We start from the raw sequence: 15,843 nt of genomic DNA on the forward strand, positions 1-15,843 counted from the left end.
CCCAGTTTACCTCTTACAAGCTGTGTGAACTTGGTCAAGAATGATAGAATTCTGTCCCTGTTTCTGCTGTCACTCAACACAATCAAAATTTAACTCCTCATTCATTGTAGTCTTTTCTGTAATATCTGTAGAGATAAAACTTTTTTTTTTTTTTTTAATTTTTTTTTTTTTTTTTTTGTGGTATGCGGGCCTCTCACCGCTGCGGCCTCTCCCGCTGCGGAGCACAAGCTCTGGACACGCAGGCTCAGCGGCCGTGGCTCACGGGCCCAGCCGCTCCGCGGCACGTGGGATCCTCCCGGACCGGGGCACGAACCCGTGTCCCCCGCATCGTCAGGCGGACTCTCAACCACTGCGCCACCAGGGAAGCCCAGAGATAAAACTTTTAACTCTGGTTCACTAACACATTTGAAAATCTGGTAGAAGCCTTGAATTTTCTCCCCAGAGAAATGTACACACACACACACACACACACACACACACACACAGAATTCTGTGTGCAACTTTAGGATGTGCAGGAAGTCTCTGAAGCCTTTTGGGATCCACAGACCTCCTAATTATGAAGCGTTCTAGAGTGGGAGCTCTAAGGGCTGACTGCTTTCACTTCTTTGTCTTCAGACCCAGCACAGTATGGAATGAGGGCTACCATTCTAAGTCCCATGCCTTTGTGGAGTTTTCTAGGCAGAGAGGGTCTAGATTTCCACACCCACAGGATTTGACCTGCCTTTCTTCCTCCACTAGATACCATATCCCTCTGAGGGATATAGCAGTGGGACAGTTTGGCAGGCTACTAGCTCTCTCACCAAAGCCTTTGCTTCTCTGTTGCTGTTGGTAAGGTCAGCCTGGCAGCTGCAGTTTCCTGCCAGGCAGCTCGCACCAGGCCATCGTCTAGCTGCAGAATCTTCCCCAAGCTGTGTTCAGCTTCCCTGTGCCTTCACAGATGGCCCCATGCAGGAAGGGCCTCCAGCAGGGTGCAGGTGCCAAAGTCTGCTGTACTTGGTGACACTGGCAGCATTTCAGGGCAACCCCTTTCTCTTTCTAAAGCCTCCAGATTTATGTCTTGGAGAGCATATCCCACTCTCTGATGATTCCTAAGAGCAGCGCTGGCAGTGGAGGTCATGCTATGTGTGTGCTTTTGTCCACCCAGGTGCCGGGGACATGGGCAGCAAACTATCCATGCCAGGTGGCGACCCCACAACACGGAGCCCTAGGACGGAAGGCATTCATGCCGCATACAAGCGAGGAGACGCCAGCAGAGCCCAGCACCTGCTCAGAGAAGCTTGTGATGAGAGCACGTCCCAGCTGGAAAAGGTAAGGTCAATGCCAGCCCCTCTGGCCAGAGCTGGGGACCCAGGTTGGGCGAAGGTTACCACTAAAGTTGTTTTCTTGTTATCATTATAATCATAATGAGGATTTCTATTGTGTTATGAATACCTTGTTTCTCATGTAAACTTACAGGTGCCAGTCCTTTCGAGTGGACTTCTCAGCCTGTCATCACCTAAGCACACACTGCTCCTGCCTTCCCAGGGGGACAGGGAGGGGGTCACAGAAATATAAAGGACAAAATGGCAATCTGAAGGTTTAACTTAGTATATTCTTTTACACTTTTTTCCACTATAAAAATAGTACATGCTCAAAAAAGAAAATTTTTTAAATATATAAAAGTAAAGAAAAAAAGAACAAAAAAGTAATCATATTCCTAATCCATCCAAACAATCCCACTTAGCATTTTTGGTATACTCTCTTCCAGGCTGCTGATCTGAACATTCATTTTGTCGTTGTTATTGTTTCTAATATACATACAAGCCTATTTATGTATAGTTTTGCATACTGCTTTTTCTCACATAATATTATATGAACAATTTTCTGTATAAGTTCCTTATGAGCATCACCTTCAATGGCGACATGACATTCCATCTAGTAGAGACAGTGTCACTTACCTGGCTATTCCTTTTGGTTAGATATTTGTATTGTTTCTAATTTTTTACTACTGTAAATCATGCTGTATTGAATGTTTGTTGCCTAATCCTTTTCTTATTGTCAATATATTTTCTCAGCCTAGGTTAACAGGAATTGAGAATGTGGGTATGAGCAATTTTTAAATTTTGAAACACATGCCAAACTTTTCCAAAAAGCTTGTAGAGATCAACCATCTTGCCCACCTACAGCTTGAGAAGACCATTGCCACATTCTGGTCCTTGTGGGAAATTCTTATTGACTGTTAGCCATGGAAGCACTTTACTGATGCAATACTTTGATTAGCACAGGTTTAATGTCTCCATATAATTAATAGTTGGAAATAACTCAATTACTAAACCTGTTCTCAAAATTGTAAGAGAATTTTTTGGGGGGAATTGGCAAGTACATGTGCTTGAGAATTATTGAGGGGAGGGCATTTTTGATTCCTCCTATTATGAATTCACAGCATATATGGCCAAAGGCCTCTCTTCTTATGGGGAGAACTGGGATGCACACATGAGCAGGTCAGACTTGTTGGCCCCTTGGGTTGACACTGGGTGGCTTCCCACAAGGAGGGCTGTTCAGCAGACAGCCTGGAGTCTGTGCCTCCCTCCGCCCGTGTCAGTAGTCTGCCCTGGTTGTGATATCACGCCCATGCATTCATGGGTTGGCCCACTCACAAATTCGTTAGCATGGCTGCCCTCTGTGAGCTGGGTTCCTTATACCCACTTCCCTCAATGCCTGCCATGAAGGAGATTAAGGGGAGTTGTAATGATCCCCATTTTATTATGAAGGAACTGGAGTACAGTGCTGTCAAGGCACTTGTCCAAAGACACATAGGTGGTAAGTGGCAGAGCCAGGATTCAACGTGGCATGTCCATTTGGCACCAACGTCAGTGTCCTGTGCGTGACTCTTCAGTGGAGAACCAGCATGACACTGGACCGAGGAACCCACAGTCTAGCAGAGGAGCCAGAGACATGGGGGTGGGTACACACAAATACAAGATGGCTTTTGGGGGACAATGGAGTAGTCTAGCTCTTGCTGGTGGTGATTGTGATTGTGTTATACCTAGTCAAAATTCATCAAAGTGCAGTAAAAAGGGTGAATTTACTATGCATAAATTATATCTTAAGAAACCTGACTTTAAAGCAATACAGGAGAGCATGTGTTCAGGCTCAAATGACCTGTGTGGCAAGATGAATAAGTGTCCATTCAAGGTACCGCAGCCTCGGTGAGAGAGCCAAAAAGGCTTTAGCTATGCAGAGACGGTGACAGAGGCCTCCCAGTGCAAGGGACACTGTGAGCAAGGAGATGGGACATGTGCTGACCTTTGACTGAGAAAAAGACCAGGCTTCCTGTGAGAAGAGGGCTCTCAGAGGCACAAACCTAAGGCACAGGACAGCAGCCCTGGCTTGCACATTCAAATAACATGAAGAATTTTGATACCTGCCTGAGATATCTTTCATGATGCTGTTCCAAAGAAATAGAATATGAGACATTTATAAGATCAGACTTTCTAATAGTCACATTAAAAAAGTAAACAGAAGCAGGTAGAATTTTAATAATCTATTTTATTTAACCAGCATATATTAAAGATCAACATGTAATCAGTATAAAAATTATTGACAAGATAGTTTACCCTTTTCGTACTAGGTCTTTGAAATCCCATATGATTTTACACTTTCAGCACATCTCACTTTGTATGAGCCACATTTCAAGCCTTGTCAGCCACATGTGGCTGGTGCTGCCATCCTGGGCAGCACAGCTCCAATCTTGCCCATGGACTTCGTGAAGCATTTAGAGTCAATTTTCTTGGCAGTTCCCAACAGCACTCGTCTTGCTGACATCTTGCCCCTGTTCTGTTTTGACCAGGGCCAGCTCCTGAGCATCTCTGCAGCATATGGGGATCTGGAGACCGTCCGGTATCTTCTCACTGAGAGACTGGTGGAGCTGCCGACGGAGCCCACCGACGACAACCCAGCCGTGGTGGCAGCACAGTTTGGGCACACTGATGTCGTGCAGGAATTACTCGAGTCTTTGCCAGGTAAATCCCAGAGCATGAGCTCTTCACCACCTCTCAGGGACCCTCTTTTCTTAGGAATCAGGCAGGTATTTGGGGGGGCTGCACTTCAAAATGTTTATGTCTTCACACTGTTTACCAGTCATGAGATCCAGAAATCTGGGAGTATTCTTTAAAGCAGTTTTAGGTTCACAGAAGAACTGATGAACAAGTACCGAGAATTCTCATATACCATCTCCCACAGTTTCCCTGTTATTTGCGTTTTGTGTGAGTGGTACAGTTGTTAAAATTGATGAACCAACCAATATTGACACGTTATTACTAATTGAAGCCCATAGTTGACATTAGGGTTGTATATCTATGGCTTTTGACAAATGTGTAATGACATATTTCCACCATTACTGCATCATACAGAATTGTTTCACTGCCCTAATAATCATCTGTGTTCCACCTATTTATCCCCCTCTCTCCCAACCCCTGGCAGCCACTGATCTCTTTACTGTCTCCATAGTTTTGCCTTTTCCAGAATGACATATAGTTGGATTCATACAGTACATAGCCTTTTCAGATTGACTACTTCCACTTAGCAATTTGCATTCAAGTTTCCTCCATGTCTTTTCATGGGTTGAGAGCTCATATATATATATATTTTATTACTGAATAACATTACATTGTCTGGATGTACCATGCTATGTTGCTTTTTTTAATAACAAGTTAATTTTTTCTCTGGTGGACTCAAGGTGTCCTGGTCTCCTTTGATTTCCCATGATGGCCTTGGATCTGTGACACTGTTTAAGTCCAGGCATCACTACAGCTATAGGCTGAGGCATTGCCTTAGAGTGGTCTTGGGAGTTAGGATTTTGTGAGGGAGTGGGGCCAGCTTCATGGGTATGTGACAGTGCAGTCACACAGAGCCCTGCACTTAGAAGGACCCCACACTTAGTTTAACACTCTGCAGTTGCACTCTTGAAATTTTTTTTTAAAGATTTTTCTTTTGACGTGGACCATTTTTAAAGTCTTTATTGAATTTGTTACAATGTTGCTTCTGTTTTATATTTTGGTTTTTTGGCCACGAAGCATGTGGCATCTTAGCTCCCCAACCAGGGATCAAACCCACACCCCCTGCATTGGAAGGCAAAGTCTTAACCACTGGACTGCCAGGGAAGTCCCAGCCCTCTTGAAATTTTTAATAATTTTTAAACAAGGGACCCCATTTTTTTTGTTTTTTCTGGCTGCGTTGGGTCTTTGTTGCTGCTCACAGGCTTTCTCTAGTTGTGGCGAGCGGGGGCTATTCTTCATTGTGGTGCACGGCTTTTCGTTGCAGTGGCTTCTCTTGTTGCAGTGCGTGGGCTCTAGGCACGTGGGCTTCAGTAGTTGCGGCGCGTGGGCTCTAGGGCCTGTGGGCTTCAGTAGTTGTGGCATGCAGGCTCAGTAGTTTTGGCTCGCAGGCTCTAGAGCACAGGCTCAGTAGTTGTGGCACATGGGCTTAGTTGCTCCACGGCATGTGGGATCTTCCAGGACCAAGGATCGGACCCATGTCCCCTGCATTGGCAGGTGGATTCTTAACCACTGCACCACCAGGGAAGTCCAAGGGATCCCATTTTTAAGTTTTTCATGGGACCCCACAATTATGCAGTACTACTGTTAGAGGGTGTCCAGCTATGTGCTTTGAGGTAGATTTGTGCTCAGATTTGGTTCCAAGCTGGCATGCCTCTCCTGTGGCTGGAAGGAGAATGAGTTTATAAACAGAAATCAGGGCACTGTTAGGGCCCATAGATGCTGTTTGGGTCGAGCAAGTTATAGGAGGGCAGGAAGGAGCCCCCAAGGAGCCAAAGCTGATTCCCTGTCCTCGGGGATCTCCAAGAGTAGCTCTGTTCTATTCCCAGAGAGTCTATGCCAGCTGACATCTCATTGGGCATCTTACATTTATTGAGCATTTTCCAAGTACTGGCCACACTGAAGAACTTGATAGACACAGAGGCTTTTCAAAAAGGTGATCCCAGCCCTTTAGTAGGTCCTGGTCAAGTAGAGGAAATTGAGGCAGAAAGGTGTAACCATGCGAAGGTTGAAATATTTACACAGTGGTCTGCAAGCACACATCAGGGAATGGTCTTGTCTGGGTGCAGGCTGGAGTCTTCAGAGGGAACTGACATCTGAGCCAGGCTTTGCAGGCTAAGTAGGAGTTTACTTGGCAGACAAGCAAGGGAAGAGCCTGGTTTGCCTGCTTTTGCAGAACAGGGAGCTTGGGTGGACCTGCGCATGGTTCTCAGCTGCTCCCAGGGGTGTCCTGTCTTTAGCTCAACTCAGGACAGAGCTGCTGAGGACTGAAGGAGTCCAGTGCATTGTGCTGGGCCCTGTGGGGAGCGCAGAGGTGGGCAAAACAGTTTGTGTTCTCTGGGAATTCCCAGCCTGTAGGGAAGGTAGCCACTGTTGAGAGTAAGGTAAGACAAGAGGCAGCTAGAGAATGAAGGCAGGGTTCAAGAATAGGATGGATGAGAGTTCCATGGGGTGTGGGTACATCGTTGTGTAATTATGAACATCATTTGAAGGACATCATTATGTAATTCCTGGTCTTGTAGCTGAGCAGGGCTGAAGAGAAGGAGGAGGTGGAAAGATGGGCTCTATGAGTGTTGCTGGATTTGGGCCTTATAGAATACATGTAGGGGTTTGTACGGTTAAGAGAGCACCCTTTGGTTTTAGATAAAGCAGAACTTAAGGCTTGACTTTACCATTTACCAACTGTGGGACCCTCAGCAAGTTCCCAAGTCTCCCTGAGCTCCAGTTTCCTCATATTAAAATTATGACTGTGAAATACAGGGCCTGCCTCCTAAGAATGACACACTTACATCCTCAACAGAAGTTAGCAGCATGATGACTGCACTTCTCATAGCCAGATATCTGGTAGTAATGGAGAGGGGTAATTTGTTTTCTGTTCCTATACCTCCTGCTTTGAATTGTTCATTTTAGTTATCAGTTGAGGGCAAAGAAGGGACATTTATTTAGCACCTGCTACAGCCCAGGCATAATGCCAGGTACCTTATGTGGTGGGTTTTAATTCTTGCCTTCTCTGCCTCACCCCTATTTCCTGGTCAGTTTCATATCACAGAGGGAGGGTCACTCTCTCCAGGCTTCAGAGCACTTTGATTCCTGAGGACTTTCCGCCTCTGGAAGTGAGACAGTGTTATGATGCAATTGGGAAGTGTCCTTGTGGAGGATGAGATCGTTTTTCCATGGCAGCTAGATCCAAAAGTCATTGCACTACTTTGAACTTGAAGATATTGTAACATTTCAGCCCACGCTCTCTCTGTTCATTCAGTGTGTTAAGTGTTATTTTATCCTGGAATTAAGTAGGCAGTTCTTTCAGGGAGTAGTTCTCTAAGTTTTAGGCTGATCTGTTTTTTTCATCAAAGTATTTTTTTAACTTATGGAAGTAATATATGTATATTACAGATAATTTGGAAATGCAGAAAATTATTACTCTAATAACATAATGACATATCATAATGAGTTATGTCAGGCACTTGACAGAGGTTATGACAATTTATTGAGGCAGGCACTTGACACACACTATGTTATGTAATCCTCTCATTAAACTTGGGAGGTGGGGTGTTATTATTCCCATTTTACTGATGGGTAAACTGAGTCACGAAGAGGGTAAGAAATTTCCCCAAGATGACACAGCTGAAATATTTTTTTTAATCTTTATTTTTGAGGTCAGATAAATTCACTATGTTTTTTAAAAATATTTATTTGGTGGCACCAGGTCTTAGTTGTGGCAAGCGGGCTCCTTAGTTGTGGCATGCAAACTCTTAGCTGCAGCACACATGTGGGATCTAGTTCCCTGACCAGAGATCGAACCCAGGCCCTCTGCATTGGGAGTGCAGAATCTTATCCACTGTGCCACCGGGGTCCCACACAGCTGAAATATTTTAATCCTAAACTGCCTATCTCCAAAACCCATATCCCTGTGTGTGATGCTGCTCTAGGGATGAGGTCAGGGCTGGGGGTGAGGAAGAGAGTAAGGGGATGTTCACAATCCCACTACCCAGAGATAATTCTGCAGCACTGAAGGTAGTTCTTTCTAGTCTTATTTCCATTGTTAAGATCACACTGTTTTGAATGCTGCTTTTGAATGCTACTTTTCCTCAGTTGGTGTTATTCGATGAGCAGGTGGGTTTATAATGATGTGGGGAAATGTCATATGCAATTCAGAGGGACTTCCATAGACACTGTCAACTTGACGGAAGCAAATTTCAGCAGGAAATAGGGCCGTGATCGAAGGGGATTTCAGGGCAGGAACAACCAGTCCCTTCAGCCACCCTCTCCCTTTGTCCTGTCATCCCTGCCAGGTCCCTGCAGCCCCCAGCGATTACTGAACTGGATGCTGGCCTTGGCCTGCCAGCGGGGGCACCTGGCAGTGGTGAAGCTCCTGGTCCTGACGCACGGGGCCGACCCAGAGAGCTATGCAGTCAGGAAGAATGAGTTCCCTGTCATCGTGCGCCTTCCACTCTACGCGGCCATCAAGTCAGGTGGGTCCCCAGTCAGTACACCCATGAAAGCCATCACCCTGTCAAGATGTGGGCCCATCCTTCACACTCAACTTCTGCTCTCCAATGGCCTTTGTGGAGGTTTTCGCAACTCCATTCTTTGCGTCTTCAAAAGGTCTGCCTCTTTCCTCCTTCCCCCTACTCACTCCTGCAAGGGGATTTCAGTGACAGGGGCCAACCGTGGCAAATGGGACCATATTAGGAGGCACTTCAAAGGGCAAAGCCCCACAAAAGTTCTGTCACTAACAGGAACCTTCCGGCGTCAAGGGAGGTAATAGAGAAGTTCAACAGCACCAGTGCCCTTTTCATTTTTATTTCACATGTGAGTGTCTGCCCTTTTGGACAACTGTGACACACCTTGCATCCAAATGCCCTTAGCTCTCCACTTTCTGTCCTTTAGGGAATGAAGACATTGCCATATTCCTGCTTCGGCATGGGGCCTTTTTCTGTTCCTACATCTTACTGGACAGTCCTGACCCCAGCAAATATCTCCTCAGGAAGTATTTCATCGAAGCAAGTGCCTTGCCTAGCAATTGTCCGGGAAAAATGGTGAGTAGTCACTGTCTGTGGATGAATGGATAAAGAAGAGGTGATGTATATATACAGTGGAATATTTTTCAGCCATGAGAAAGAAGTACATCCTTCCATTTTCAACAACATGGATGGACTTTGAGGACATTATGCTGAGTGAAAGAAGTCAGACAGAGAAAGACAAATACTGTATGTTTTCACTTACATGTGGAATCTAAAAAAGGCAAACCATAGAAACAGAGTAGATGGTTTGCCAGCGCCTGGGGGGTGGGGCAAATGGGGAGATGTTGGTCATATAGCCGAAGGTTGGTCACTTCAGCTAGAAGTTCCAGAGATCTAATGTGCAGCACTGATTACAGCTAATAGCACCGTATTATATACGTGAAAGTTTCCAAGAGAATAAAGCTTAAATGTTCTCACCACAAAAATGAAATAGTAGTTAGGTGACATAGTACAGGTGTTAGCTAAGGCTACAGGCGGTAATCATTCTGCAGTATATAAATGTATCAAATCAGCAGGTCATACATCTTAGCTTATACAATGTCGTATGTCAATTATTGCTCAATAAAACTGGGAAAAAAACACATACAGGAATTAGTTCTAGTTAGTTTACCATTTTAATAACAAAAATAATATTGCATTGTTTACATTATCTTCAACTTGACTTTTTAAATTTAGCACTCTATCACCGACTCCCCCTTTTGATCAGTCAATGTGGCTACATCTCATTCTTTTAAATACGTGCCTTAAATCTAGAGTGAATGTAGCTTAGTTGACAGCCCTTTTCCTGTTGGTGGACATTTGGATTATTTCTGGTTTCACACTTTCACCAGCTTTGCATGGGGATATCTATCCCCATACTTTGGCCAGCACTAGATGTCCAGGAGCCTTTTAATTTTCATCACTCTGATGGGTAAAAATGGAATCTCCATGTTTTAATGTCCACATTTCTATTCTTAATAATATTGAGCATCTTTTCATATCATCATCAATTATTTGCATTTCCCTTTATGTGAGTTGCCTGTTACAGTTTGTTGATTATTTTTCTCAAGGATTACTCACCTTTTCCTTCTCATTTTGGAGAGTCTTTTTGTATGTTAGAGATTTTAAGCCTTTGTTTATCATACATGTTGCCAATATTTTTCCCAATCCATTATTTGTCTTCTGTCTGTTATCTTTTGAGATAACAAAGATATAAGAATATATAATCAAATATGTTTGTTTTTTCCTTTATGGCATTTGGGTTATATAAGAAAGTCATTTCACCCTCGATTTTATATAAATATTCTCCTAGAGTCTTTTATACTATTTTTACTCTTTTATTTTTTATATTTTAAGCTTTGATTTTTCTTGTATTTATTTGTATATGTGGTTTGAGGGAGGGAATCTAGGATTCCTCTCTTCTAGGTGGATGATCAGTCATTCCAGCACAATTTTTAAAATAAACTTTGATTTTCCCTCTGAATTGAAATGTCACTAATGCCATTTCCCCCAATATATGCCTGTATACATTTTGGGATTCTCTGCACTGGTCCACTGGCCTATTAATTTGTTTCTGTTCAAGTGCTATACTGTGTTGATTATAGGCATTTTATTTAAACCTTACAACCTGTTAATGCAAGTTTTCTACTCCTTATTTGGTTTTTTCAGAAATATCTTGACTGTTATCAGACATTCGTTTTTCCATTTTGTGCATTTCCCATGGTGACTCCCATGGCAATTTGTGCTGCGTTTATGTTCTTTGATGGGATTTTATAGTTTTCCTCATAAAGATTTCCTGAACCTATTTTGTTTATTTATTACTGTTTTTGCCACTGTTTGAATGGAATATATATAATTCTTACCCATTTCCAGCTGGTATGAAGGAAAGCTCTTCTGTTTATTTGTTTTACCCAGTCCCCTTACCAACTTGTCTTACTAATTCTAGTTTTTAGAGGAGTTCCTTGAAACTTTTAGGTATATTATCAAGTCATCTGCAAATTTAAAGCAGGTTTGTCTTATCTTTTCTAATATTTATATAACTTACTTTATTTCATGGCTTACTGATTATCAGCAGAAATGTCAAAAGTTGAATCATCTGAAAAGAGCAGATGTATCTCTCTTCCTGTTTTTAAATGTCTTGGCATCAGCAGTTTATGGTCATTTGCTATAGACTTTTGGTAAATAGACTTGTTATATTTAGGTAGTTTCCATGTATTCCTTTTTGCTTAGGATTTTTATTAGAAAATGTTGCTGAATTTTGTTGGATCTCTTTTTAGCAGCTATGGATATATTCACAGAGCTTTTCTACTTTAATTTGTTTATGTAATGAATGATGATGATAGATATTGACCCAATATTGAAATCTTGTAATAATGCTAATTGGTGTTTTTATGGCTGGATTTGACCTATTGATATTTTATTTACAGTTTTTGCACCTGTATTTATAGGTGAATTGATCTATAATTTTCTATTTTTATTATCTTTATGAGATTTTGGTATAAGACTATGTTAGCTTTACAGAATGACTTAGGGAACTTCCCATTTTATTACAATCTGGAGAAGTTTCATAGGAATTATTTATTGTTAAAGATTGATTAGATAAAGCAGGTCTTTGTTTTGGGACTTCTTTTGAAGTCATTGATCAGTTCAGGTTGTCTGCTTTTGCTTATGTGCAGTTCAGGAGGTTATATTTTGGTAGAAAATCATCCATTTCCTTTAGATTTTTTAATTTGCCATCATAGTGTGTTACATTTACCTTTTTTGGTAATTCTTTTCTTCTATATTAGTAGTTATTATCATTATTATATTCCCATATTCCCATTTATGCTGTTGATTTATGATGTTGAACAGTTTTACTTTTTCTCTTTTGAATTTAATCAGACCAGCCAGGGATTTATGTATTCTAGTGTTCCTACCAAGGACCTAGATTTTCTTTATTTTTTTACGATTTATTTTGTTTGTTCCTTCATTCATTTTGGCTTTTATCTGTACTGAAACCTTCTTGACATCTTCTCTGAGTGTTTGGTTGATGGTGTTGTGGTCAAGGTGAGGCTCTGGCAGGAGACTTCCTGGCTCTAATCTGGGCTCCAGGCCTCACTGCTCTAGGACCTCCATCTGGTTACTTACATCTCTGAGGCTTGGTTTCCTCATCTACTGATTTTTATCTAGTTCTTCATATAATTCTAGAAGTTTTTGCTTCATACACCTGGTTTATGAGCCATTTTAACATATTTCGTTATATCAAATATCTGCCTTAATCCCGTCGATGCTTCTATCCTTAAAATTGGGTTTGTCTGCTCTTCACATGGCCACACTGCTCTTTTTTCTTTGCATCAACCTTGTTTAAGTTTCCTCAGCCTTTATTTTCAGTTTTTATTTTCTCTTAGGTGTATTTTTTGTAAACAGTATTGAGTTTTTAATCCCATCCGAGACTGTGTCTTTTGAAAGAGGAACCCACCCAACTCACATTTGTGTGGGACCTGTCATATTGGTTTATTCCTCCCATCTTTTTGATTATATGTATTGCTGTTTCCTTTTTACTTTTTTCTTATCATTGCTGGTTTCCTAGTTTCTAGAGAACAGTGATATTCTATTTTCCATAACTTGTTAGCTGTCTGTGCCTTGGCTGGTCTCAGTTATAAACAGAGTTAATCATTGTATCTACCTTGGAGGCCAGGTGTGCACTTAGCACAAGGCCTGGAACATAATAAGAGCTCAATAAACATTAAACATCAGCTTCATGTTGCAAAAGGAAATAAATAGTGATCATCTAACCCTTACATGTGTGTAGTGTTCAGTGTTTTTCCCAGCACTTTCTTTTCATATTTGATCCATACAACACTTTAGTAAGAATTGCAAGAAATATAATCTGTTTACTAGATGAAAGTATTGAGGTTTAGACATATTCTGTTACTTGTCCAAGAACAGAAAATATTAAACAGTGATACTCAGACCAGAATCTGAGCCTTCTTAACTTGGGGATTTTCTCATTTCATGATTCCTGAACTGTACCTCCCAGGTCTTTCATGTAGATCAGTGGTTCTCACACTTTTCTGTAATTGGAATTCCTGGAGGCTTTTTAAAAATCCTGATGCACAGGCCGTACTGTACACTAACTAAATCTGAATCTCTGGGATGGGACCCAAATCAGTAGTTTTAAAAACTCCCCAGATGATTCTAATGTGTACCCAGTGACTTGCATTTTCTTGGCTTAAGGTTAAAAGCAGAAATGGTTGACATCTGTGTCTGTGATCTTTTCTACGGGTAACTCCTGCTAATTTGCCAAGATAGGGATAGAGCATGGAAGTGATTATTGCATTCTGCAAAGGCGAAGACAAAGAAAAGACAATGTTGCTTTTCTTCTTCTTCGCCCTTTTGGGTAGAATTGGAAGAGAAAATGAAATTACAGTGCAGCCTGAGTCATGAAGACTCCTTGGGCTTCCCCAAAGCAGGTGGTATTTTTTTTTTTTTATTCAAGTGAATTTCAGACTCAAGGGCCTTGCAGTGTGTGCAGCCAGTGTGTGCGTCTGGCTGCCATGATCTCTAACCTGTGACAACACTTTCCTTCTGTGCTGCCAGCAGAAGAGAGGGGGTTAGCGCGGAGGGGTCCAGTGTCAGGAATGATGACTCAGAAACCAGAGGTAAGTGCTTTGACCTTCCCAGGTGTGCAGTGGAGTTGAACTGGCATTTTTTGTTCAGAATATTAGACAAGGGCAGGCACTGAAAGGGTGCTTTGCTGCCATGTGTACACAGCCTGAAAACTCCCTTGCCTGCTGGCATTCATGGCAGTGACCTTGCTGAAGCAGTCATCTTGTTTTTTTCTGTATTTGTGTTCTGCCTCCCCCACTAGCTAGTTGATATTTTTTAATGTAATTGCTGCCTCTGTGGAAGCCACGGCCAGTCGAGGTTCACCACGCCTCTGTGTCAGGCACAGCCTAGTTCTCAGGCTGCCAGAACCTGCCTCTGCTGGCAAACGGGGAATGGCTGAGAAGCCCACGTTGATTTTCCACTGGCAGCGGGCGGGCTGCTCAGTTAGGTTTTGATGTTGTTTGGAAAGGAAAGTCTGAGAGCCCACACCACATGGTCTGGACACTTTTAAAAGAGCAAAAGCAAAGCCAAGTCAGACCTGGCCAAAGCTGTTCCTGGCTCTGGCTCACGGGTGCCCTTCTGGAAAACCGCCAAACCTTTGCCTGAATGCTTAATGAGTTGGCCTGTGTTCCTGGTGACTGTCCTGTCAATGTTTGCTTTGTTGCCATGAGAAACAACACTTTGATGCTGGCACACCCGGGAAGGAGCAGGAAAACAGAAATGCCAGGAGAGGCCTAAGCAGGGCCTGAACTAACCACGGTGTTTGCCCCATTCAGCAGTTAGAGGGCTGGGCCGGAGGGCACGCTGGGCTGTTCTGAGTATAGGAGTAAGTCCACAAGAGCTGAAATTGATTCTGAAACTACACAGTTGGGGAATTATTAATTTTCTTTATAAGTCCCTAATGATTTCAAATCTGGCAGCAAACCTAGAGAGGATCACTTATTACTACTACTACTACTACTATTGTCATTTTTGGATCAGCTCTGGCTTATGATGTACGTTAAACATTCCTAGTGGGCTTCCCTGGTGGCGCAGTGGTTGAGAGTCCGCCTGCCGATGCAGGGAACACGGGTTCGTGCCCCGGTGTGGGAGGATCCCACATGCCGCGGAGCGGCTGGGCCCGTGAGCCATGGCCACTGAGCCTGCGCGTCCGGAGCCTGTTGCTCCGCAACGGGAGAGGCCACAACAGTGAGAGGCCCGCGTACCGCAAAAAAAAAAAAAAAAAAACATTCCTAGTGACTGGCCATTCAGATGCCTGTATCTGTGCCCAAGCACAAACATCCTGGCTGCACATTCTGGGAGCTGAAGCAGCCCTTCTCCATCAGAGTGATCTGGTGGGTCTGAGGATTTGCATACATGGGATACTCAGAAAGGGCAGGCTGCAGCAAGTGTGGTTTCTCAGCCTTTGCTGGGGCCTTCATGAGCAGCTGACCAAGGGCTACTGACATTGTGAGCACTAAGGTTTCTGGGGAACATCCTTGCCCAAGGTTAGGCCTAGTGTTTGGTACAAGAGTCTTATTCAAGAATTTTACACTTTGTAGAACATTTCTACATCTGCACCCTGCACCTTCTCAGCTCCTCACGTCCTCCTCACAGCAGGTGGTACTGTCTCACAGAGCAGATGTAAGTCTCTGGGGCAGTAGGGCCCTGGCAGGTGAGAGGCAGACTGGGAGCAGCCTGATTGCCTGTGGTTCGGCCTTTCCACTGCTGGCTTGTGTGAAGGGAAGAGCCTTCACCTGCCTTCTGAGAGTTATGAGATCAAACTCAGAATTATTATTATGGGCCTCTTCCATCAGCTCCACTTTTCCTGTGCCCTGAAATTTAGCCAATTATTCTACTGTTTTCTCTAGTTTCCAAATACCAAATCTTTCCCCACTCTCATGCCCCATTCATACGCTTTCTCTGTGGAATAGACTCACCACTGTGTTGTTGTCCACATGGTGAGTGCTTCCTAGAACTTGAGAACAGATAGTGAGGGTCACAGGGTAGAACAGCTGAGCAGGTGCACTGTGTAACCGTTCAGGTAGGTGTTCCTGGTGGCCTGTCCCACTAGATCATCAAACATAATACAAAACAGCAGTTATACAAACCACTTACATTTAGTTTACAATGAGAAAATGATTCATAGAGATGCAGAAATACTAAAACTATTATTTGAACTTATGTGACAAACTAGAAAACACAATCAGGAAAGAATAAGAAAACATTATCAAATGTCA

The 15,843-nt window shown here is 43.0% G+C and overlaps 1 protein-coding gene across 4 annotated transcripts in view; it reads left to right on the top strand.

Moving 5' to 3' along the window:
* Positions 1–15,843, top strand: part of LRRK1 (leucine rich repeat kinase 1) — a 127,551-nt gene that overhangs the window by 46,610 nt on the left and 65,098 nt on the right. For all 4 annotated transcript variants that reach the window (XM_032622973.1, XM_032622974.1, XM_032622975.1 and 1 more), the window contains exons 3-6: positions 1,145–1,308; positions 3,830–4,001; positions 8,327–8,506; positions 8,925–9,073. In XM_032622973.1, the coding sequence (XP_032478864.1) occupies positions 1,145–1,308; positions 3,830–4,001; positions 8,327–8,506; positions 8,925–9,073 (665 nt within the window). The remainder of the gene's footprint in view (positions 1–1,144; positions 1,309–3,829; positions 4,002–8,326; positions 8,507–8,924; positions 9,074–15,843) is intronic.

This window comes from Phocoena sinus, chromosome 2, assembly GCF_008692025.1.
Source record: "Phocoena sinus isolate mPhoSin1 chromosome 2, mPhoSin1.pri, whole genome shotgun sequence".
NCBI classification, from domain to species: Eukaryota; Metazoa; Chordata; class Mammalia; order Artiodactyla; family Phocoenidae; genus Phocoena; species Phocoena sinus.